Raw genomic sequence first — 26712 nt, forward strand, 5'->3', positions numbered from 1 at the left:
TTCTGTGATCAGCAAATAAATTGGAAGGGCCACAAAAAAGCAGAGAAGGTGGAGCTTTAGCCTTAGGTCCATTGAAGCTATACATTCCCAACTCTACAAAGCTCAAGTTATGTCTGTTGCAACAGGGAGAAGAAATGGATAGGATATATGAAAGGAGTTGAGAAAGTCTTCTCAGGGGAAGCAAATGTTCCAAAGGGCTCTAGACTTTTTGGACAAAGGTGTACTTACCGACTGAGACCAGGTTGCTATAATTCTCCAACATTACATATTGGTATAAATTCCTTTGAGTTGAGTCCAGACATTCCCACTCTTCCTGAGAAAAGTCTATAGACATGTCTCTGAATATCAGAAATCCCTGAAAAAAAAAGGCTCTGAGTTACACTCATGTAATGAAAATAAATGACTTCGAGGTAGGAAAGATGAGAAACATAAAAGAAGAAATAAAGGCGAGTTTTACAGAGAAGGAGAGAAATGGAGCACAAACCGGTTGGGCTCAATACCTGTGATGTGGTTGAAAACTAGAGTTAGTGTTAATCAATGAGCAGGCCTCACATAACCCAGCTCCTGCAGATAAAAACTCCTGTGCACAAAGAGAATTCCAGGATCCATTCTCATTTAAAATTATAATAAATCCAATTAAGAGGAATATCCAGTTAAACAGCTAGCTGGTATATAGTATATTCTCAGTAAAGAGAAATACCCTTACGTGTCCCTTTCCCCCTTGTAAAATCAAGTTATAAATAATTAGTAAACTCTTGGAAGGGTATGAGAGGATAAAATTTTGGAATAGTAAGAATATAAAGAAGATCCTGATGTTTTCAACAATCAGAAAGCAGGTCACATGAAAGGTACCAGAAAATAGAAACACAATGTTCCGCAAAATAGTGTCCTGAAGGGGCACCTGGGTGGCTCAGTTGGTTAAGCGGTTGCCTTCAGCTCAGATCATGATTCTAGGGCCTTGGGATTGAGCCCCGCATTGGGCTCCCTGCTCAGCAGAGAGCCTGCTTCTCTCTCTCTCTGCCTGCCCCTCTGCTTACTTGTGTTATCTCTCTGACAAATAAGTAAATAAATAAAATCTTTTAAAAAAATAGTGCCCTGAAATGAAGAAATAAAACAAAATTTAAAATGTAACAAATTTTGCAATACTGGGAATGAACTGTTGACTAGAGTCATTTATCCAGCCAAAATTCACACAAATGTACAGTTGTATAAATCATTTCTAGAGAAGCAAAGAATCAAATATGTATCTCCTATGTGCCTTTTCTATTTTGTTGTTTTTTATTCTTTTATTTATTTTATTTAAATTCAGTTAGCCAACATATAGTAATTATTTTACTTAAACCAGATTTTTCAGTTTATTGACGTACAATCGACAAATGGATTATATATGCTTAAAGTGTATAACGTGATGATTTGACATATGTATACTTTGTGAAATGATTACCACAATTGGGTTAATTAACACATCCATCACTTCACATGGTTACCGTGTGTGTGTGTGTGTGTGTGTGTGTGTGTGTGTGTGTGTGTGTATGGTGAGAACACTTAAGGTCTACCCTTCTTTTTTTTAGATTTTATTTATTTAAGAGAAAGAGAGGGAGAGAGCACAAGCAGGGGAGAGGGGCAGAGGGAGAGGGAGAAGCAGACTCCCTGCTGAGCAGGGAGCCTAAGGCAAGGCTTGATCTCTGGGATCATGACCTGAGCCAAAGGCAGATGCTTAACCAATTGAACCAACCGGACACCCCAAGGTCTACTCTTCCAGAAAATTTCAAGTCCATAACACAGTATGATTAAGTATAATCATCATGAGGTACATTAGATTCCCAGAGTTTATTCATCTATAACTGAAGGCCTGTACCCTTTGACCAGCATATCCCTACCTCCTCCAACCCAGTTCTTAGCAACCTCCACTTTATTCTTTTTCAGTGAATTGGACTCTTTTTTCTTAATCTCACACATAAGTGAGATCATTACAATATTTGCTTTTCTCTGGATAATTTCACTTACCATGATGTCTTCTAGATACCATCCATGTTTTTGCAAGTGGATTTCCTTCCTTCTTCACTATATCTTCACTATATGTCACAGTGAAGATATTGAATCTTCACTATATGTCACTGTCTGCCTATCTATCTATCTATCTATCTATCATCTATCTATTTAGATGTCTATAAAGATACCTCACATCTATTTTATCCATTCATCACTTATCACTGATGAGTGGACACTTAGGTTGTTTCCATACCTTGGCTATTATAAATGATGCTGCAGTGAAAATGAACATGGCAGTCTAGATATATCTTCAGGATACTGATTTTGATTTCTTAGTATTTGTACCCAGAGGCAGGACTGCTGAATCATATAGTAGTTCAATTTTTAATTTCTTGAGAAATCTCCACACTGTATTCCATAGTGGCTGTACCACATTATATTTCAACCAACAGTGTAAAAATGTTCCTTTTTCTCCACTTCTTCACCAACACTTATCTGTTGTCTTTTTGGTAAAAGCCATCCTAACAGGTATGAGATGATCTCTCATTGCAATCTTCAACTTTCTCTAGCGATTGTTGATGTTAAGCACCTTTTATATGCCAGCTGGCCATTAGTTATGTCTTTTGTGGGAAAATGTCTATTCAGGTCCTTTTCCCATTTATAAAACAGGGTATTTGGGTTTTTTTTTTTTTTGCTATTGGGTTATATAAATCCTTATATATTTTGGATATTAATGGCTTATCAGATACACGGTTTGGAAATATTTTTTATCATTCCATACATTGCCTTGTCATTTTATCAACTGTTTCCATGATACACAGAAGATTTTTAGTTTGATGAAGTCCTACTGAATCTTACATTTGGAAATTTCCAATTGAACCCTAGTGAGGCAGTACCTCCCAATTGACCCTGCCCACCAGGAGGGTGTGAGCATATTCTCACACTGATACCTAATTTCTATATTGTTGCCAATATGAGAAGTAAAAATGGAAGTTCTCATTTACATTTCAAATAATGTTGATAATTATTTTTATAATATTATAAGGTTGACTACTTCTGCCTAGTTCTTACTGCAGTTCCTATAGTATGAATTATTTTTTTTATATTCTAGCCAGTTCTTAATGAAGTTAGTATTTTTCTCTTATTGAGATTAGTAGTAAGTTATAATTTGCCACAAATGTATCATAGTTTGTCACTTGTACAATAGGCAAAAAGTCATACTTGAGAATCTTTTCCACAAAGGACTCCTGGGCTTGCATTATTAAAAAATATTGTCTTCTTTTCAAGCTCACATGGAACATTCACCGAGATAGACCACATTCTGGGCCACAAAATATACCCTAACACTTAAAAGAATAGAAATCAGACAATGTCTACTCTAAAATAACAATGGTATTAAACTAGAAATTGACTAACAGAAAGCTAATTAGAAAATCCCAAAATATATGAAGATTAAACAACATACTTCTAATAGGTCAAAGAAGAATGTTCAAGAGAAATTTTAAAATATTTTAACTAAATGGAAATGAAAACAAAGTACTATCAAAATTTATGGGATGCAGCAAAAGCAGTGCCCAGATGGGAATTTATAGCAATTAACATATATATTAGAGAAGAAGAAAAGTCTGAAACCAAAAATATAAGTTCCATCTTAAGAAACTAGAAAAAGAACAAATTAAATCCAAAGGAAGGGTGCCTGGGTGGCTCAGTGGGTTAAGCCTCTACCTTCGGCTCAGGTCATGCTCTCAGGGTCCTTGGATCAAGTCCCGCATTGGGCTCTCTGCTTGGCGGGGAGCCTGCTTTCTCCTCTCTCTCTCTCTGCCTGCCTATCTGCCTACTTGTGATCTCTCTAAATAAATAAAATCTTTTAAAAATAAATAAAATAAAATCTTTTTAAAAATCCAAAGGAAGGAGAAAAAAAGAAATAATAAGAGAGCAGAACTCAACAAAATTGAAAACAGGGAATCAACATAGAAGACAACAAAACCAAAGGATATTTTTTAAAGATCAATAAAATAAATAAGTCTCTAGCTAGACTAACTAAGAAAAAATACAGAAGACATGAATTACTAATATCATAAATGAAAGAGGGGATAGCACTACATATTGCATAAATATGAAAAGATAATAAAATAATACTATGAACAATTATGCACACAGATTTGATAAATAGATGAAATGAAATAATTATTTGAAAGATAAAGTATGCTGGGGCACTTGGGTGGCTCAGTCATTAAGCATCTGCCTTTGGCTCAGGTCATGATCCCAGGACCTTGGGATGGAGCCCCACATCAGGCTCCCTGCTCAGGGGAAGGCCTCCTTCTCCCTCTTCTACTCTCCCTACTTATGTTCCCTCTCTCACTGTCTCTCTGTCTGTCAAATAAATAAATAAAATCTTAAAGAAAGAAGGAAAGATAAAGTATGCCAAAACCCATACAGATAAAGCAGACAATCTGAATAGGTGTTAAGTCTATAAATGAAATTGAGTCAATAATTCATAAACTTCAAAAACAGAAAGCACCAGACTCAAATGTATTCACTCAAATGTATTCACAAATACATTCACTCAAATGTATTCGCTCAAATAATTGAGGAAGAAATTGTTCCCATTCTCTATAATGTCTTTCAGAGGATAAAAGCAGAAGGATTACTTCCTAAGTCATTCTGAAGCCAATATTAATCTAACACCAAAACCAGACAAAACATTACAAAAAAAAAAGAAAAAAAAAAAAAAGAAAGAAAACTGCAGACCAGTATTTCTCATGAACGTAGATGTAAAAATCCTTACTAAATAATAGCAACTGAATCCAAGAATATATAAAAAGAATTATTTAGCATGACAAAATAGGATTTATCCCAGGTATGAAAGGCTGGTCCAAACCTTGAAAATAAATTAATGTGATCCACCACATGAACAGACTAAAAAATTAAAATCCCATGATCACGGGGTGCCTAGGTGGCTCAGTGGGTTAAAGCTTCTGCCTTCGGCTCAGGTCATCATCCCAGGGCCCTGAGATCGAGTCCCGCATCAGGCTCTCTGCTCAGCGAGGAACCTGCTTCCCCCTCTCTCTCTGCCTCTCTACCTACTTTTGATCTCTCTCTGGCAAATAAATAAATAAATAAAATCTTTAAAAACAATCCCATGATCATATCAAAAGATTCAGAAAATGCTTTCAACAAAATCTAACATGCAGTCATGATAAAATTCTCAATAGAATCACAGACAGATAAAAGATGGTGGCATAGTAGGAGAATCCTAGGCTCACCTGGTCCCATGAACACAAGTAGATGACTATCAAATCATCCTAAATACTCCAGAAATCAACCTGAAGACAGACAGAACAAACTACACAACTAAAGGAAGAAAAGAGGCCACATTGAAGAAGGTAGAAGTATGGAGACATGCTTCATGTGAGAAACAGATCGTTGGTGCTGCAGAGGGGAGGGAGCCATAATCATAAAGAAGTGTGTGAGAGAGGAGCACACAAGGGAACACACAAGAAGAAAGTTTCCCCAAAGCCATTGGCTTAGGAAAAAAGAGGGGCTGAATTTTGGGAGTTCTTGAAATCAGTGGAGCTTAAAGCCTGGAGTTTTTAAAGTTAGCAGACTTGGCTGGGATAGAGTCTGGTGGGCTCCGTGCTATTCCTGGAGAGAAGGAAGGCAAATGACCCAGGGACAGATAGCACAGAAACAGTGATTTGAAGAACTCCTGGGACACAGAGTGGGGAGACTATTCACTCTGCTCAGTGCATCAATAAGACACAGCATTCACAGAGACACCTCTCTATAAACAAATGGCCAGTACCATTTCCCTCCCTTGCCCCTCAGCATAAACACAGAGCCAACCATGGGAGGCACCACAGCTCTACTACTGGCTGCCCAACTTGAAAACACCAAGTCCGAGCCCCCTGTGTGTGGGAGAGACTGCCCTTCTCAGTCATGCCTGCCTCAGTCCTAGTGTAGCTGGTCCCTCCCCCAGAAGACCAGGACAGACCCCAGACGACACCATGTCTCCCAACCAGAGAGTTCTGCAGGACATCCGTTCTGGTGGAAGTAGTGTCAGTTCCGATTTCACAAGCACACCTAATTAAAACTTATTATATTGAGGCCAGGGGCCAAACACTGCTCACTGCAGGCAAGGAGAGTCTCTGCAGATGACTGGCCTGAAGGATAGAGCAGCCAAAACACAACAGCAGAGCATACTCAGCACATGCCAGAGATCTTCCTGAAGCACCAGGCCCTAAGCACTACATGACCTCGTTCAGAAAATCATTATTTTCAGGAGCAGAAGATATAACTGGCTTTCTAAATTGACAAGAAGGCAGATGCCTAGAGAAAACACAAAGATAGAAGAATTTATCCCAGATGAAAGAATAAGATAAGGCCAGGGAAAGGGATGTAAATGAAATGATATAAATAATATACCTGATGGAGAAACAACAATCACCACTAGGCATGAGAAATGAACAGAAGACATCAATGAGACACTTAGAACATAGATAAAGAGTTAAAAAGGAATTAATCACAGATGAAGAGTGCAATAAGAGACTAGAAACATGTATGATGTAATGAACATCAGGCTGAGAGAAGCAGAGGAATGAATACATGATATAGAAGAAAAAGTAAGGGAAAGTAATGAAGCTGAAAAAAAGAGAAAAGGAAGAATTATGCAACACAAGAATAGACTTAGGGAACTCAGTGAGTTCATCAAATGTAATCACATTTGTATTATAAGAGTCCCAGAAGAAGGAGAAAAAAGGTGGAAGAAAATTTATTTGAAGAAAAAGCTGAAAACTTCCCTATATGAGGAAGGAAACAGACATCTAGATTCAACAGGCAGAGAGAACTAATATCAAGGGGGGCCTGGGTGGCTCACTGGGTTAAAGTCTCTGCCTTTGGCTCAGGTCGTGATCCCAAGGTCCCGGGATTGAGCCCCGCATCAGGCTCTCTGCTCAGTGGAGAGCTTGCTTCCTCCTCTCTCTCTCTCTGCCTGCCTCTCTTCCTACTTGTGATCTCTGTCTGTCAAACAAATAAATAAAATCTTTAAAAAAATCAACAAAAGCAAGCCAACACCAAGACATGTTGTAACTAAGTTTGCAAAATAGGGTGATAAAAAATCCTAAACACTGCAGGACAAATGAAGTCCCTAATTTATAAGTGAAGACCTGTTAAGTCTAGCTGAAGATCTCTCAACAGAAACTTAGCAAGCTGAAGCAAATGCCATGATATATTCAACATGCTGAATGGGAAAAATCTGCAGACAAGAATATTGTCTCCAGCAAGGCTATCATTTGGAATAGAAGGAGTTCTCCCAGACAAAAAAAAAACTGAAGGAGTTCATGACCACTAAACCAGTCCTGCAAGAAATGTCAACAGGGACTCTTGGAGTGGAAAGAAAAGACCCAAAGTGACAAAAACAAGAAAGGAACAGAGAAAAATCTCAGAAGCAATGACAAAACAAGTAATAAAATGGCACTAAATACATATCTATCAGTAATTACTCTGACTTAATGGACTAAAATGCTCCAATCAAAAGACATAGGGTGTCAGGATGGATTTAAAAAAATAAGACCCATCTATATGTTGCCTACAAGGGTTTAATTTTATTTACTTACCTTTAAAGATTTTATTTATTTAATTGAGAGAGAAACAGAGCACAAGCAGAGGGAGGGGCAGAGCAGGAGGAACAGAGACAAGCAGACTTCTTCCTGAGCAGGGAGTCCAACATGGGCTTGATCCCAGGACCCCAAGACCACGACCTGAGCCAAAATCAGATATTTAAGGGCACCTAGGTGGCTCAGTGGGTTGAGCCGCTGCCTTTGACTCAAGTCATGATCTCAGGGTCTTGGGATCGAGTCCCGCATCGGGCTCTCTGCTCAGCAGGGAGCCTGCTTCCCTTCCTCTCTCTCTGCCTGCCTCTTTGCCTACTTGTGATCTCTCTCTCTGCCAAATAAATAAATAAAATCTTTTAAAAAATCAGATATTTAACCAACTGAGCCATGCAGGTACCCCCATGGGGCTCATTGTACACCTAAAGACAGGTGCAGATTGAAAGTGAGGGGATGGAGAACCATTTATCATGCAAGTGGCTGTCCAAAGAAAGCCAGAGTAACAATATTTATATTGGATAAACAAATCTTTTTTTAAAGATTGTATTTATTTATTGGAGAGAGAGATCATAAGCAGGGAGAGGAACAGAAGGAGAGAGAGGAGCTGAATCCCCACTGAGCAGGAAGCCCAATGCAGGGCTTGATCCCAGGACTCAGGGATCATGACCTGAACCAAAGGCAGATGCTTAACTGACTGAGCCACCTAGGAGCCCCACAAACAAGATTTTAAAACAAAGAGACGAAGAAGGGCACTATATCATAATAAAGGGGACAATTCAACAAGAAGGACTAACAATTACAAATATTTACTCATCAACATGGGACACCCCAAATATATAAAATGAAACAAACATGAAGGAACTCATTGATAATAATACAGTAATAGTAGGAGACTTTAACATATGGACAATGGACAGATCATCTAAGCAGAAAATAAGGAAACAATGGCTTTGAATTACACACTGGATCAGATGGACTTAACAGATACAATCAGAACATTTCATCCTAAAGCAGCAGAATACATAATTTTTCCAAGTGTACATGGGACTTGTCCAGAATAGATTACACACTAGTTCACAAATCAGTCCTCAACAAAAGTACAAAAAAATTGAGATCATACCATGCATATTTTCTGACCACAATGCTATGAAACTTGAAGTCAACCACAAGAAAAAATTTGGAAGGACCACAAATACATGGAGATTAAACAACATGCTACTAACCAATGAATGGGTCCACCAGGAAATCAAAGAAGAAATAAAAACAAATTGAAATTAAAACCACAGTCCAAAACCTTTGGGAAGCAGGGAAAAAATGGTACTTAGAGGAAAATGTATAGCAATACAGGCCTACCTTAAGAAGCAAGAAAAATCTCAGAAGATAGGAACAGACACTTCTCCAATGAAGACATACTATCTATAAGACAATGGCTATCAGACACATGAAAAAATTTTCATCATCACTAGCCATCAGGGCGATTCAAATTAAAACCACATTGAGATACCACCTTACACCAGTTAGAATGGCCAAAATTAGCAAGACAGGTAACAACATGTGTTGGAGGGGATGTGGAGAAAGGGGAACCCTCTTACACTATTGGTGGGAATGCAAGTTGGTACAGCCACTTTGGAGAACAGTGTGGAGATTCCTCAAGAAATTAAAAATAGAGCTTCCTATGACCCTGCAATTGCACTACTGGGTATTTACCCCAAAGATACAGATGTAGTAAAAAGAAGGGCCATCCGTACCCCCAATGTTTATAGCAGCAATGGCCACGGTCGCCAAACTGTGGAAAGAACCAAGATGCCCTTCAACGGACGAATGGATAAGGAAGATGTGGTCCATATACACTATGGAGTATTATGCCTCCATCAGAAAGGATGAATACCCAACTTTTGTAGCAACATGGACGGGACTCGAAGGGATTATGCTGAGTGAAATAAGTCAAGCAGAGAGAGTCAATTATCATATGGTCTCACTTATTTGTGGAGCATAACAAATAGCATGGAGGACAAGGGGAGATGGAGAGGAGAAGGGAGTTGAGGGAAATTGGAAGGGGAGGTGAACCATGAGAGACTATGGACTCTGAAAAACAATCTGAGGGTTTTGAAGGGGCGGGGGGTTGGAGGTTGGGGGAACCAGGTGGTGGGTATTAGAGAGGGCACAGATTGCATGGAGCACTGGGTGTGGTGCAACTAACAATGAATACTGTTATGCTGAAAATAAATTTAAAAAAAAATGAAAAAAAAGCAAGAAAAATCTCAAATAAACAACCTAATCTTACACCTAAAGGAGGCAGAAAAAGAACAAACAAGACCTAAAACCAATAGAAGAAATGAAATAATAAAGACTAGAGCAGAAATAAATGAAATGGAAACTAAAAACAAACAAACAAATATAATGGATCAATAAAACCAAGAGCTGGTTCTTTGAAAAGATCAACAAAATTGATATACCTTTAGCCAAGCTCATCAAAGGGAGGGAGGGAGGACCGGGGGAAGGGAGAGAGAGGGAGAACTTAAAGAATTAGAAATGAAACAGGAGAAATAACAACCAACACCACAGAAATGCAAAGGATTGTAAGAGATTATACGAAATTACATACCAACAAATTGGGTAACCTAGTAAAAATGGATAAATTCTTAGAAACATAGAACCTCCGAGAGAGAGAGCGAGAGAGAGAAAGGAAGGAAGGAAAAAACGAAGGAAGGGAGGGAGGGAGAAGGAGAGAGAGAAAGAGGAAGGAAGGAAGAGAAGAAAGGAGGGATACAGGGTAGGTGAGAGGGAGGAAGGGAAGGAAGGAAGGAAAGAAAGAAAAGAAAAAAGCAAAGAAAAGAGAAAGGAAAAGAAGGAAGGGAAAGGGAGGGAAACCTCTCAAAACTGAATCAGGAATAAACAGAAAATCTGAATAGACTGATTACCAGCAAATAAATTGAATCACTAATCAAAAATTTTCCAAACAAACAGAAGGTCTAGGACCAGATGGTTTCACAGGTGAATTCTACCAAAGATTTAAAGAAGACTATTCTCAAGCTAACCCAAATAATGGAAGAGGAAGGAAAGCTTGCAAATTAATTCTATGAGGCCAGCATTACCCTCATACCAAAACCTGAAAAAGATATCACTAAAAAAGAGAATTACAGGCCAGTATCCCTGATGAACAGAGATGTAAAAATCTTCAACAAATACTAGCAAATTTGATCCAACAATACATTTAAAAAACCATTTACCACAATCAAGTAGGATTTATCCCTAGGATGCAAGGGTGGTTCAATATTCACAAATCAATAAATGTGATATATTGTATCAAAAAGAGAAAGGATAAATACTATATGATCAGTTCATTAGATGTAGAAGAAGCATTTAACGAAGTACAATATCCGTTTATAAAAGCCCTCACAAAGTAGGGATAGAGGGAACATACCTCAATAAAATAAAGGCCATTCACGAAAAGCTAACATTATCCTCAATGGGGAAAAACTGAGCTTTTCCTTTAAGATCAGGATGTCCACTCTTACCACTTTTATTCAAGACAGTACTGGAAGTCCCAGCTACAGCAATCAGATAACAAAAAGAAATAAAACCATCCTGTTGTTAAGGAAGAAATAAAACTTTCACTCTTTGCAGATGACATGATACCACATAGAAAACCCTGAAGACTCCACCAAAAAAATGGTAGAAATGATAAATGAATTCAGTAGAGTACCAGAATAGAAAATTAACATTGACAAATCTATTGCACTTCAATGGAAGTGAAACAACAACAACAAAAACAACAGTGTAGCAATACTTATATTTAACAAAATAGACTTTTGAAAAAAGACTGTAACAAGATACAAAGAAGGGCATTATGTTACAATAAAGGAATCAATCCAACAAGAGGCTGGGTATATAGCCAAAGAAAATGAAAACAGAATTTGACTGCATACACTCAATCCCATGATTATTGCAGCATTGTTTGCAATAGCTAAAATATGGAACCAACCCAAATACCTCTCAATGAATGAACAGATAGAAAAGATGTGGTACGCACAATGGAATATTACTCAGTTGTGAGAAAGGATATCCTTCTATTTGCAACAACACTGATGAACCCTAGGCACATTATTCTAAAAGAGACAAGTCAAAGACAATTACTGTGTGATATCACTTAATATATGGAACCTAAAAAAACTAAGTGTGTAAAAAATAGAGTAAAATGGGTACAAGGGGATGGTGGGAGTGGATAAGAAAAAAGATGTTTAAGGGGTGGCTCAGTGGGTTAAAGCCTCTGCCTTTGGCTCGGGTCATGATCTCAGGGTCCTAGGATGGAGCCCCACATCGGGCTCTCTGCTCAGCGGGGAGCCTGCTTCCTCCTCTCTCTCTGCCTGCCTCTCCATCTACTTGTGATCTCTATCAAATAAATAAAATCTTTTAAAAAAAGAAAAAAAGAACAAAGATGTTTAAGGGTACAAACTTGCAGTCAGTAGTAAACAAGCCACAGAAATCCAATGCACAGTATAATGAATATAGACAATAATATTATACCATAATTATGGGATAAATATTGCTACATATTACAATACAAAATGTAAGAAACTAATACACTGTACACCTTAAACTTAGGCATGTTATATCTCAAATTTATTCAGTAAAAAAAGATCAATGGAACAATGTAGTCCAGAAAGTGTTGCACATAAATAAAATCATATAATCCCTGATCTTTGAGAAAGGGGCAAAAGAAATATAATGGAACCACAGACTTTTCAACAAATGGTGCTGGGGAAATTGCACATCCACATGCAAAATGAATCTAGATAGAGTATCTTGTACAAAAATTAACTAAAAATGGACAACAGATTTATATGTAAAATGTAAAACTATCAAACTCCTAGAAGTTAACATAATAGAAAGTCTAGAAGATTCTGGGTTTGGTGATGAATTTCTAGATATAACACCAAAGGTGTGATCCATGAAAGAAATAACTGATAAGCTGGACTTCATTAAAATTAAAAACTGTTCTGTTGAAAGATGATTTCAAGAGAATGAGAACACAAGTCACAGAGTGGGAGAAAGTATTTGCAAAAGGCAATCTGATAAAAGACTATTGTCCAAAATATTTTTTTAAAACACTTTAAACTCAATAGGAAAATAAACAACCACATTTAAATATGTGGGCCAAACCTTAATAGAAATCTCATCAAAGAAGATATGCAGATAGAAAATAAGTCCATGAAATAATGCTCTACATCATAAGTCAACAGGGAAGTGCAAATTAAAATAACATGGAGATACTACAATACACTTATTACAATGGACAAAATCTTGGACACTGAGAACACCAAATGCTGGTGAGAATGAAAAAATGACAGGAAATTTCATTCATTACTAATGGAAATGCAAAATGGTTCACATACTTTGGTCATTTCTTATAAAATGAAATATACTTTTAACACACAATCAAGAAATTGGGCTCCTGGGTACCCAAAGGAGTAAAAAAGTACTCCTTTTTTACCCAAAGGAGTAAAAAAAAAAAAAATTACTTCCGCACAGAAACCTGCAAATAGAGGTTCATAGCAGCTTTATTCAGAAATTCCAAGACTTGGAAAAAAAAACAAGATGTCCTTCAATAGATGAATGGGTAAATAAATTATAGTACACTGAGAAAATACAATATTATTCAGTATTAGAAAGGAAAGAACTATCAAGACAGGAACAGACATGTAGGACTTGTTAGTGCATTTTACTAAGTGAAAGACTTAGCCAATGTAAAAAGACTATATTCTGTATATAATTCCAATTATATGACATTCTAGAAAAGGCAAAACTAGAGACAGTAAAAATATCAGTGATTACCACGAGCTGTGGCAATGGGAGAGAGATAGGCAGAACACAGATTTTTAGGGCAGTGAGAGAGATAGGCAATGGGAGAGAGATGGGCAGAATACAGATTTTTAGGGCAGTGAAAATAACTCCACTGTATGATATAACAATGGATATATGTCATTATATATTTGTCCTAAACCACAGAATGTACATCAAGAACTAACCCTCACAGAAACTGTGGACTTTGGGTGATGATATGGCAATGTAGGTTATAACAAATGTTCTACTCTGGTGAGGGATGTTGATAACGGGGGTGGCTATACATGTAAGGCCGGAGAGTATATGGGAAATATATGTACCTTCTCAATTTTGCTGTGAACTTAAGACTTCTCTTAAAAAAATAGTCTTAAACACACACACATGCGCACGTGCGCGCACACACACACACACACACACACGCACGCACAGTAACAGGTGGGTGTGAATCTATGAAGAAGCAATGTGTCAGGAAATAACAAAAATTCTGTGTTATAAGATTGTGTGTTATAAGACAGAAGACCTGTCTTATAAGAAATGGTAAAGGACATTTTACAATTTTAATGAAATGAATTTAAAAAGCAAGATGATACAAACATAATGATTCAAAGGGGCACGGACACCCCAATGTTTATAGCAGCAATGTCCACAATATCCAAACCATGGAAAGAGCTGAGATGTCCATCAACAGATGAATGGATAAAGAAGATATGGTATGTATGTGTGTGTGTATACACACACGCACACACACACACACACACACACACACGACAGAATCAAAAATAATGAAATCTTGTCACTTGCAATGACATAGATGGAACTAGATGGTATGATGCTAAGCAAAATAAGTCAGAGAAAGGCAAATACCATCTGACTTCACTCATATGTGGAATTTAAAAAACAAAATGGATGAACATGGGGAAAGGCAAGGAAAAATAAAATAAGATGAAAATTAAGAGGGAAGCAAACCATAAGAGATGCTGAACTCTAGGAAACAACCTGAGGGTTGCTGAAGGGGAGGAGATGTGTGTGGGGGGGAGGGATAATTGGATGATGGACATTAAGGAGGGCACTTGATGTAAGGAGCACTGGGTATTATATGCTACTGATGAATCACTAAATTCTACCTCTGAAACTAATTTTAAAAGGCATATGAAGATGTAAACCTCACTGGAAAAGACAAAGACAAAATACTGTAATACCGTAATGGTGTCATGTATATTTTAACACCAGGAAAACAGTTAAAAGATATAAATATTAAGAATAACCATAACCAGATAAAATTTGCTAATGGAAATACAATATAAAATAAGCAAAATTTAACATCAATTACATAAAGTGTGTGGAGAGAAATAAAGTGTAAAGTTTATGTATGCAATTGAAGTTGTTAGAAGATTAAAGTAACTATTATAACTATAAATTATTTGATTTAAGCCTCATGGTAACCACAAAGGAAAAACATATAGTAGGTAAACCAAACAAAGAGAAAAGAATCACAGCATATCAGTACAAAAAATCATTAATTACAATGAAGAAAACAAGAGAGGAATAAGAGAACTACAAAAAAGACAAATATTAAGAAAATTTAAAGTCCTTGCCTATTAATAATTACTTTAAATGTTATATTCAGTTGGCCAGCATATAATACTGGTTTTTTATGTAGGGTTAAATGATAGTAATAGTAAAATAATTAAAAAATAATAATTACTTTAAATGTAGAGGGACTAAACTTCCCAACCAAAAGACATAGAGTAGCTGAAAAAACAGACTGGAAAAAAAAAAAAACAGACCCAAATAAATGCCGTCTATAAAAGACTCACTTCAGAATTAAGAACATACATTGGCTGAAAGTGTGATGTGGAGACATGGACGTGGTAACAAAACAAAGCAGGAGAGGCTATACTTACATCAACAAAATAGACTCAAAGTCACAAATGTTCACAATAGACAAAGAATGTCATATTTTGATAAAAGGGATAATACAGCAAGAATATATAGCAATTATAAATATATATGCACCTAATGTCAAAGCATATAAATATAGAAAGCCAATACTGACAGATCTTTAAAGGGAAAATAGCAATACAACAATCACAGGAGGCGTCAACATTCCACTGTCATTAGTGGATATAGATCATCCAGACAGAAAGTCAATTTTAAAATGCAGAACTGAACAACAAAATAGACTAAATGACTAACACACATATACAGAGCATTTCACCCAACATCAGCAGATTACTCATTCTTCTTAACGAATAAGTAACATTATTCAGGATACATCACACACAGTCATAAAACAAGTCTTAATAAATTTAAGAAGGTTACAACGGATGAATGGATAAGGAAGATGTGGTCCATATACAACAGACGAATGGATAAGGAAGATGTGGTCCATATACACTATGGAGTATTATGCCTCCATCAGAAAGGATGAATACCCAACTTTTGTAGCAACATGGACGGGACTGGAAGAGATTATGCTGAGTGAAATAAGTCAAACAGAGAGAGTCAATTATCATACGGTTTCACTTATTTGTGGAGCATAACAAATAGTATGGAGGACAAAGGGAGATGGAAAGGAGAAGGGAGTTGAGGGAAATTGGAAGGGGAGGTGAACCATGAGAGACTATGGACTCTGAAAAACAATCTGAGGGTTTTGAAGGGGCGGGGGGTGGGAGGTTGGGGAAACCAGGTGGTGGGTACTAGAGAGGGCACGGATTGCATGGAGCACTGGGTGTGGTGCAAAAACAATGAATACTGTTATGCTGAAAATTTTTTTTAAAATTAGATAATTAAAAAGAAAATAAAGAATATAGCACCTGGTTGGTTCAGTTGGTTAAGCAATGGCCTTTGGCACAGGTCATGATTCCAGAGTCCCGGATCAAGTCTTGCATCAGGCTCCCAGCTCCATGAGAAGTCTACCTCTCCCTCTGACCTTCTCCCCTCTCATGCTCTCTCTGTGTCTCTCTCAAATAAATAAATAAAAATCTTAAAAAAAAAAGAAAAGAAAGGGTAAAAATCATATAATCATCCCAAGAAGTGCAGAAAAAGCATTTGACAGAATTCAACATCCATTTCTGATAAAAAAAAAAATCTTAACAAGATGGGGTATGGTGAAGAAATACCTCAAAATAATAAAGGCCACACACATATACATAAAATATAATTTCTCCCTATTAATTAAAGATATGTGATTTTATTTTTATATAGCTTTTAAATTTTTAAACTTAATTCCAGCTTTATAATATTGTTTAAGGTGTACAACATGTTGACATGATACACATATATTCCAAAATGATTACCATCAGGGTTAGGTAACACCTCCATCATGTAACATAATTACTATTGCTTTTTTTGCAGTGAGACATTTACTAATCTACTCACAATATTTAGTTGCCATGCTGAACATTAGATCCCTAGAACTTATTCATCTCATAACAGGAAGTTGCTACCCTTTGACCAACATCTCTGCATGTTTCCCACCATTCTGTGGTAACAACCACTATACTGTTTCTATGAATTCGCCTATTTCTGATTCCACATATGACTGATGTTCTATAGTATTTTTCTTTCTCTGGCTTATTTCACTTAGCATAATGCCCTCAGAGTTGATCCAAGTTGTCACAAATAGCAAGATTTCCTTCTTTCTCATGGATGAATGATACTCTATTGTATATATATGTATCACTTCTTCTTTACCCATTCATCATCCATTGACTAAGGTTGTTTCCATATCTTGGCTATTATAAATAATGCTGCAAGAATATGGAAGTGTACATATGTGGAATTTAAGAAACCAAACAGATGAACAAAGGGGAAGGAAAAAATAAGAGAGAGAGGCAAACCATAAAGTAGACTCTTAAGTATAGTGAACAAACCAAGGGTTGCTACAGGGGAGGTGGGTGAGGAAATGGGCAAAATAGGTGACAGCTATTAAGGAAGGCATTGGGTGTTATACTACATGTAAATAATGAATCACTAAATTCTACTTCTGAATCTGATATTGAATTATATGTTAACTAACTTAGGATTTAAATAAAAACTTGAAACAGAAAATAAAATAAAAATAAAATAAAATAAATAAAAATAAAATAAATAATAAAATAAAAACTTGAAACAGGAAAGAAATACAGCATTAAAATGTGAAATATAGCACTTTAAAAAAAGAATCTGGAAGTACAGATATCTTATTGATACCAGTTTTTGTTTCCTTTGATATACCCAGAAGTGGATTGCTGGATCCTATGGAAGTTTTATTTTTAATTTCTTAAGGAACCTCCATATTGTTTTCCATGGTAGCTGTACAAATTTACATTCTCACCAACAGTGCACAAGGATTTAGTTTTCTCTGCAACCTCACCGAGACTTGTTAACTCTCGACTTCTTGGTAATAGCCATTCTAACAGGTGTGAGGGAAAATTTCACTGTGGTTTTGATTTGCCTTTCCCTGATTAGTGACGTTGAGCATCTTTTCATGTACCTGCTACCTATCTTATCTATTCTTTGGGAAAGTGTCTCCTTGATTCTGCCTATTTTTTAGTTAGATTTATTGGGGTTTTTTTGACCACTGAGTTGTATGTGTTTATATATTTTGAATATTAACTTATTTTGAAATATGATTTGCAATTTTTTTTCTCATTCCATAGGTTGCTTTTTCATTTTGTTGACTTTTTCTTTTGCTGTGCAGGAAACTTTTACTTAATTAGTACCATATATTTATTTTTGCTTTTGTTTTGTGTTTTGATGGCATACCCAAGTAATCATTGCCAAGACAATGTCAAAGAGGTTTTTCCTGTTTTATTCTAGGTGCTTAGGGTTTTAGTTCTTATGTTTAAGTCTTTTTTTTAAATTTTTGTGTTTTGATGCCATACCCAAGTAATCATTGCCAAGACCAATGTCAAAGAGGTTTTTCCTGTTTTATTCTAGATGCTTAGGGTTTTAGTTCTTATGTTTAAGTCTTTAATCAATTTTGAGTTAATTTTGTGAGTGGTACAGATATGGGTCCAATTTCATTTTTTTCCATGTGAATATCCAATTTTCCCAACACCATTTAATGAAGAAATTATCTTTTCCCTACTGATTATTCTAGGTTCCCTTGCCAAATATTAGCTGACTGTATATGCAAGGTTTTATTCCTGGGTTCTCAATTCTGTTCCATTGGACTATATGTCCATTTTTATGCCAGTATCAACCAGTCTTATTTACTATAGCTTTATAGTACAGTTTGAAATTAGGCAGTGTGATTCCTTCAGCATTGTACTGCTTACTCAGGATTACCTGGGCTATTTATGGACTTTTGTGGCTCCATATAAATTTTAGGATTGTTTTTCTATTTCTGTGAAAAATGCCAGTTGAATTTTGACAGAGACAGCATTGAATCCATAGATGGCTTTGGGTAGAATGAATATTTTAACAATAATAATTGTTATGATCCATGAACATGGGGTATCTCTTATTTGTGTCTTCTTCAATTACTTTAATCAGTCTTGTAGTTTTCACCACACTGATTGCTCACCTCATTGGTTAAAATTATTTCTACATGTTTTATTATTTCTGATGCTATTGTGAATAAGATTTTTAAAAATTTCTTTTTCAGGTATTTTGTTGCTACTGCCTAAAAACACAACTCATTTCTGTATGTTTTGTATCCTGAAACTTTATTTATTAGCTCTTAACAGTTTTAAGGTAGAGTCCTCAGGATTTTCTCGATATAAGATCATATCATCTAAACAGAGAAAATTCCACTTCATCCAATTTGGATGCCTTATACTTGTTTTCTCCTATGATTGCCCTGGATTCCAGTACTATGTTGAATCGGAATGGTGAGAGTAGGCATCTTGGTGTTATCCTGAGCTGGAAGGAAAACTTTCCACATTTCACTGTCAAGTATGATGGTGGCTGTGGGTTTATCATATTTGGCTTTTATTGTTTAAGGAATATTCCTTCTATACCTGAATCTCTTGAGTGTTTTTTATCATGAAAGGATGTTGTATTTTGTCAAATGCTTTTCTGCACCTGTGGAGATATCATATTTTTATTCTTCATTCTATTAATGTGGTATATATCACATTTATTGATGTGACTACGTTGAACTATCCTTGTATCACAGGGATAAATTCCACTTAATCATGGTGTATGATCCTTTTAATGTCCTGTTGAATTCAGTATACTGAACTCAGTATACTGAACTCAGTATACTGAATTCAGTATATTTTCTTGAGAATTTTTGCATTTATATTCAATTGGCCTCTAAGATTTTTCTTGTGGTGTCCTCTGGTTTTGGCATAAGGGTAAAGCTAAACTTGTGAAATAAGCTTGGGAGTGTTCCTTCCTCTTCCATTTTTTTAAGAGTTTGAGAATTGGCACTCATTCTTTAAATGTTTGATAAAATTCAACAGCAAAGCCATCTGGTGCTTGGCTTTTCTTCACTGGACATTTTTGATGACTGATTGAATCACCTTACTAGTATAGTAATTGGTCTCTCCAGATTTTTAATTTCTTCATAATTCAGTTTTGATAGGTCATATGTTTTTAGGAATGTATCCACTTCTACATTATCTAATTTGTTAGCATACAAGTGTTCATAGTAGACTCTTATGATCTTTTGTATTGCTGTGGTATCCATTAGAATGTTTCCTCTTTCATTTCTGATTTTGACTCCTTTTTCTTTTCTTTTTTTTTATAATGTGTTGTTAGAACAATTTTATTTATTTTTATTTTTTAAGATTTTATTTATTCATTTGAGTGAGAGTACAAGTGGGGGTGGAGAAGAGGCAGACGGAGAGGGAGAACCAGACTGCCCACTGAGCAGGGAGCCTGATTGGGCCCTGGGGTTCAATCCCAGGACCTGGAGATCATGACCTGAGCCAAATGCAGACTAGACCCTTAATCATCTGAGCCCCCCAGGTGTCTCTTTTTGCTTTTTTTCTTAGTCTAGCTAAAGTTTTATCAATTTTATCTTTTTCAAAAACAGATTTTACCTAATCTTTTCTATTGCTTTCACTTATTTCAGCTCTGATCTTTGTTAACTCCTTCTGAAGCTAACTTTGGCCTTAGTTTATTCTTCTTTTTCTAGTTCCTTGACATTTAAAGTTGTTTATTTGAAATCCTCCATTTTCCCTTACACATGCATTTATTGCTATAAACTTCCCTCTAAGAAAGCCTTTTACAGCATCATGTCTATTAAGTTTCCATTTTCATTTGTTAGGGGATTTTTTTTTCTCTCTTCATTTCTTCCTTGGCCCATTGGTTACAGGAATATGTTGCCTAGTTTCCACATATTTGTAAAAATTCAAGCTTTCTCTTATTTGATTTTTAGTTTCATACCATTGTGGTTGGAAAAGATATTGGTATGATGTCAGTCTAAATTTCCTAAGAATTGTTTTGTGACCTATCATATGATCTATCCTGGAGAATATTCCATATGCACTTGAGAAGATGAGTATTCTGCTGCTGTTACTAACTGGAATGTTTTATATATGCCTGTTAGGTTCAGGGATCTAATGTATGATTCAAGTCAAATGTTTCTACATTGATTTTCTGCTTGAGTGATCCATCTGTTACTTAAACTACTGAAATCCCCTACTGTTCTCATTTTGCCTATTTCTCCCTTCAGATCTGTCAGTATTTGCTTAACATATTTATGTGTTCCAATGCTGGGTGCATAAACATTTATGACTGTTATATCTTCTTGATGAATTGACTTCTTTATCATTTTATAATGATATCTTTGTCTCATTATAATTTTTGGCTTAAAGTCTATTTTATCTTACATATGTATGGGCCAACACTGCAAGGCCAATCCCACTTTCTGCTTCCATGGAATATCTTTTTCCATCTCTTCACTTAAAGCCTATGTATGACCTTAAAGCTGAACTGCCTTTTGGTAGGTAGCATATAGTTGAATCTTACCGATCTGGCCATTCTACACCTCTTGATTGGTAAAGCCAATTCATTTATATTTAGAGAAATTATTAACATGCAGACTAATGCCATCTTACTAGTAACTCTCTTATTTTGTAGTTCCATTGCTCTTTACCCTCTTTCTTTTCCATGGCAGTATGCTCTGATTCCCTTCACTCATCTTTTGTGAATCCAACAGATTTTTGCTTTGTGGTTATTGAGACTTACATAAAACCTGTTATAAGAGGCATCTGGGTGGCTTGGTCATTTAGGTGGCTGGCTCTTGATTTTGGCTCAGGTCATGATCTTGGGGTCCTGGAATCAAGCCCTGCATCAGGCTCCACACTCTGTGAAAAGTCTGCTTGAAAATTCTTTCTCTCCCTCTCCCTTTGCCCCTCTCCCTGTTCTCTCTCTCTAAAATAAATAAGTCTTTAAAAAAATCTTATAAAACAGTCCATTTTAAGCTGATGGATAGCAACTTTAATCACATAGGAAAGCTCTACTCTTTTACTGCCCTTTTTATGTTTTTGATGTTACTATTTTTTACTTTTTATATTAATTCATTAACAGATGAGTTATTCTTTATATTGTTTGTTTTATGATGTCCCACACATCTTGTAGGCTTCCTTACTCTCTTTCATTCCTTTTTTCTTTGTTCTCCTCTGCCTCGGGTATTTCAAAGCTCCCATCCTCTATTCCTCTGATTTTTATATTTGCTTGAACTCTTCTCCTGTTGATGTTCTATATTGCACTTTTCATTTCATTCATTCTTCAGCTCCAGATTTGTTTTTATATTATTTCTCTTTGTTGAATTTCTCATTTTATTCATATATTGCTTTCCTGTTTGTTCAGTTCTATGTTTTATTGTAACTCATTGAGTTTCTTTAAAGCAGCTAATTTGAATTATCAGGTAAATCACAGAATTCTGTCTTTGAGTTCAGTTACTAGAGGATTGCTGAAATCTTCCTGTGATGTCATGTTTCATTGATTCCTCGTGTTTCTTGGAGTTTTGCATTGCTGTTTTCTCATTTGAAGCAGTCACCTCCTCCAAATATTGCTAGATACCTTCAGGTCAAATATACTTTTTATTGGTCCTGCTTATAACTGGGACTTTCTCTGTCCCTGTAGGAATACATGTGTTCCCTGCTTCTTGCCCCCTTGTGGCAGAAATCTTAAGCTCCTTTGTCTTCTCTCAAGCTTAAAACTCACCACTCTGGCTGCTGAAAACCTGTATGGTCTCGGTCTACCAAAACTGGCCCTAACTGCAATACATGGGAGCATACACAAAGATCTAGCTGAAGAATTGAGTGTGGGTTTAACGTTTGGGGCACTGGGGATGCCTGCAGGCCAAGTGGGGGATCCTTGCGTAAGGTTTTCCCAGCGGTTTGTGGTGGGCTTCTTCCTGGAGTCCTGAATGCAGCTAGGAGGAATTGTACTCTTTTGATACACTCTGATATTCTTACAGCCCCATCTCTTCTCTCCGCAGTCATGCAGGTACTGTCTCAATACTGTGGGTGCTGCAAGAGAGAAACAAGTTTCTTCAGCAGCATCCTATACAAGTAGGGAAGCTAGGCAATCACCCACTGTTTTCCCCTGTGGAAGAAATCATTGCTGGCTCTTCAGTTCCATGATATGCCACCCTGGGCCAGGGGTGGCACTGGTAAAGTTCCTTCCTGCCCCCCACCACCTCCTTCTTTTTTTCCAACACAATGCTAGACTCTCTCCTCAGGAAATCTGGAGATCTACAAAGGCTCTCTCATTTGGGAGTATCTACTTAATTCAGCACTCTCCACATTTGCCCTTAATTGTGCTAAGAGGGGCTGGAGCTGATTCAGACTTCTGGTTTCACAGCCTGTATCAAAGACTGTCAGCTTATTACTCAATTTGGGTGAGACTCCTCTTAGGTCCCCTAGCTTTTGGGTTGGATTCCACAACAACCACAGAGGCACTTTTACTTGTTAATCATGGGGAGGTCAACTGAGGGTAGGCGACTTATGCTGTCATGATGCTGTTGTCATTCCTCAAAATTCAAATTTCTATGAAGAATTTTTATTTTTACCTTGGTATGAATTTTTCCTTCTTATACTTAACCATCACATATTTTTCTTTAAGATGAATTATCTCTTGTCATAATAAATAGGTGTTGGTCAAACTTTACTTATATTTATTTACATGAATGTCTCTTTTCCATTATGTTTTTAATGTTCAGTAAAACATGGATACTAGTTACAGGTTTTTCCATAACAAAATCGAAAATATAATAATGACAAAGTCTAATACTAAGCAAGCTTTATTATGTGATAGGCACAATTGTAGAATCCACATAACAAGCCTCTGAAGTGAGCTAATTATGCCCACATTACCATAAGCACATTATATATGCATATAAAAAGATCTGGGAGAATAAATAAGTTGGTTAACATTGGGAAAATAACTAGGGTCAACAATGTTGGTCAAGGGAAGCAGAACTTATACATTATAGTATAAATCTTTAAAAGCAGAAAAGACCTCATACATTTTCTCTGAAATGAACAATAAAAAAATAAAGACACATTCAAAAGGAGCCATCAAGGTAACTCTTTATAATGGCAAAATTTTCCATACTTAACAAAATAGAGGCTTGATAAAGACAGGTGAATACCTTCAAGCCAATAGAAGAGTAACAATATTATTTACAAAGAATATTAAAGGCTGGTTATAGTATAGCACAATCACACTTTCTTTCAAAAACAATGACATAGTCTTAAAGAATTTGCTACAAAAATCTGACAATGATTGTCTATGGTTGGTATGATTACAGATAACTATTTTTGTTCATATCTACATTAATATAGAGAACTATTCTGTAAAAAGAGTATAGACTTTATAAAAGGCAAGTAAAACAATACTCCAAAACAAAAGATACAGAGCCACAAGATATTAAAGAATACTTAAAAGTAACAGTAACAACACAAACAAAATGGAACACAGATACAAACACAGATATGCAAATTTTAAAAATGAAGACTGACGTGATATCCATGCTTCATATGTATAAAAATATAACTTACCATCAAACAGGCAATAAAAAATACAAAAATAGATATGGCTATTAAATAAGTGGCATTCAAATGAGAAACAGGGAGAAGGGCAAATTTACACCCTCAATAAATAACTTAAAATAATTTTGAGATGGATCAGTAAACAAAAATAGCAGGGTTAGCCCCCAAATGAATTTTTCAATGTTTAAAATAAAGGCAAAATGCAATAAGCAGTTTTAAAATTTTTAATATTCACAAGTATGAATTTTCCAAAAATAATGGAAGAATGAATATAGATAGAGATCTTCAGAGTGGTTTTTCTTTTCCTGTATAAATTCTCTCAGATGAAGTTGTAAAGCATAAGTAAGGCATTTGTACCTTAATTACATTTGTAGTGACTCTCCCTAATACACATTTTCTTATGTGTCCTGTGTCCTTCCTTAACCACATAATCCTAACATAATTTTCCAATTCACAGAGCTATTCACCAGTATGACTTTTTTTATGTTGCTGAATCTCTGAACCCCTCCCAAAAGCCTTTCCACATTCCTTACATTCATAAAGTTTCTCACCAGCATGAATTTTCTGATGTTGAGTAAGGCTTGAGCCTGTACTAAAATTCTTCCCACATTCCTTACATCCATAGGGTTTTTCACCAGTGTGTATTCTCTGGTGCCGATTAAGAGCTGAACCACTGCTGAAGGACTTTCCACATTGTTTACATTCATACGGTTTTTCACCAGTGTGAATTAGCTGGTGTTGGATAAGTTTTGAGCCACTACCAAAGGCCTTGCCACATTCCTTACATTCATAAGGTTTCTCACCAGTATGAATTCTCTGATGTTGAGTAAGGTCTGAACCACTACTAAAGGCTTTTCCACACTCCTTACACTCATAGGGTTTCTCACCAGTGTGCATTCTTTGATGCTGAATAAGCTTGGAACCACTTCTAAAGGCCTTCTCACATTCCTTACACTCATAGGGTTTCTCACCAGTGTGAATTCTCTGATGTTGAGTGAGATCTGAGCCACTGTTAAAAGCCTTCCCACATTCCTTACATACATAAGGTTTCTCACCAGTGTGAATTCTTTGATGTCGAGTAAGGGCTGATCCAAAACTAAAAGCCTTCCCACATTCATTACAAATATATGGTTTTTCACCAGTATGAATTCTCTGATGCCGAGTAAGGGCTGAACCACTACTAAAGGCCATCCCACATGCTTTACATTCATAAGGTTTCTCACCAGTATGAATCCTTCGATGTTGAGTAAGGTTTGAACCACTGCCAAAGGCCTTCCCACAATCCTTACATTCATAAGGTTTCTCACCTGTGTGAATTCTGTGATGCCGAGTAAGGGCTGATTCAAAACTAAAGGACTTCCCACATTCCTTACACTCATAAGGCTTTTCACCACTGTGAATTATCTGATGTCGAATAAGGCCTGATCCAAAACTAAAAGCTTTCCCGCATTCTTTACATTCATATGGTTTCTCACCAGTATGAATTCTCTGATGATGAGTAAGGTTTGAGCCACTACCAAAGGCCTTTCCACATTCACTACATTCATAAGGTTTCTCACCAGTATGAATTCTTTGATGGTAAGCAAGGTTTGCACCACTACCAAAGGCCTTGCCACATTCTTTACATTCATAAGGTTTCTCACCAGTATGAATTCGCTGATGTCGAATAAGGACCGATACAAAACTAAAATCCTTCCCACATTCCTTACATTCAAGAAGTTTCTCATCAGTATGTATTCTCTGATGCTGGGTATTGAAAGTGGGCATGTCTTCAGAAGTAAATATCATTTGACTGAAATGTCCTTCCTGAGATTCCTGTTTTCTCTCAAACTGGCTTTTACATTCCCAATCACCTCTGAAACTTGAACACTCAATGCTGTTTTTTATAAGTCTTTCCATTATCTCTCATCAGGATGATTCTATTCCATAAATATCCTTTTTCAGAAATAATTTCTTGGTCTCAACCTTGATTCACAGTCTGAAAGAAAATATAAAAGCAAACATTCACTTTTTTTGTGTTCTGGGAGAAAAAAAAACTTTTATAATAGAAATGAAAAGACTTAACTGAAACTAATTTTCATAAAAGCTGAGTAGCTTATACCATTCTCAAATATGATTGGGCAATTTGACAAACAGAAAAGGAAAGTAAAAAGAAGTCACACTGGAAGATGAAGGAGATATTCAGGAAAACAGATTAACCAGTTGTTCCTAAATAGTGATTTAAATAAAACCCCCTTCAAACATGGGGTTGATAAATATAAAGACATCTAGACTCTCCCCCAATTTTGTTAAAGAATAAATCTAGCATCATATACATTTTAAAAGGA

At 36.2% G+C, this 26712-nt stretch overlaps 2 protein-coding genes across 5 annotated transcripts in view; both read right to left on the reverse strand.

The window, feature by feature from the left end:
* Positions 1–26712, reverse strand: part of LOC116579821 (zinc finger protein 345-like) — a 58191-nt gene that overhangs the window by 8780 nt on the left and 22699 nt on the right. The window contains 1 exon segment of the mRNA XM_032325685.1: positions 229–355. The gene's annotated coding sequence lies outside the window, so the exon portion shown is untranslated.
* LOC116579809 (zinc finger protein 345) overlaps positions 23619–26712 on the reverse strand; it is a 93653-nt gene continuing 90559 nt past the window's right edge. For 3 of the 4 annotated variants that reach the window (XM_032325609.1, XM_032325610.1, XM_032325608.1), the window contains one exon: positions 23619–26363. In XM_032325609.1, coding sequence (XP_032181500.1) covers positions 24845–26284 — 1440 coding nt within the window. In that variant the 5' untranslated portion in view covers positions 26285–26363 and the 3' untranslated portion in view covers positions 23619–24844. The remainder of the gene's footprint in view (positions 26364–26712) is intronic. The other variant, XM_032325611.1, reaches the window with a different exon arrangement.

Source organism: Mustela erminea, chromosome 19, assembly GCF_009829155.1.
Source record: "Mustela erminea isolate mMusErm1 chromosome 19, mMusErm1.Pri, whole genome shotgun sequence".
NCBI lineage: Eukaryota > Metazoa > Chordata > Mammalia > Carnivora > Mustelidae > Mustela > Mustela erminea.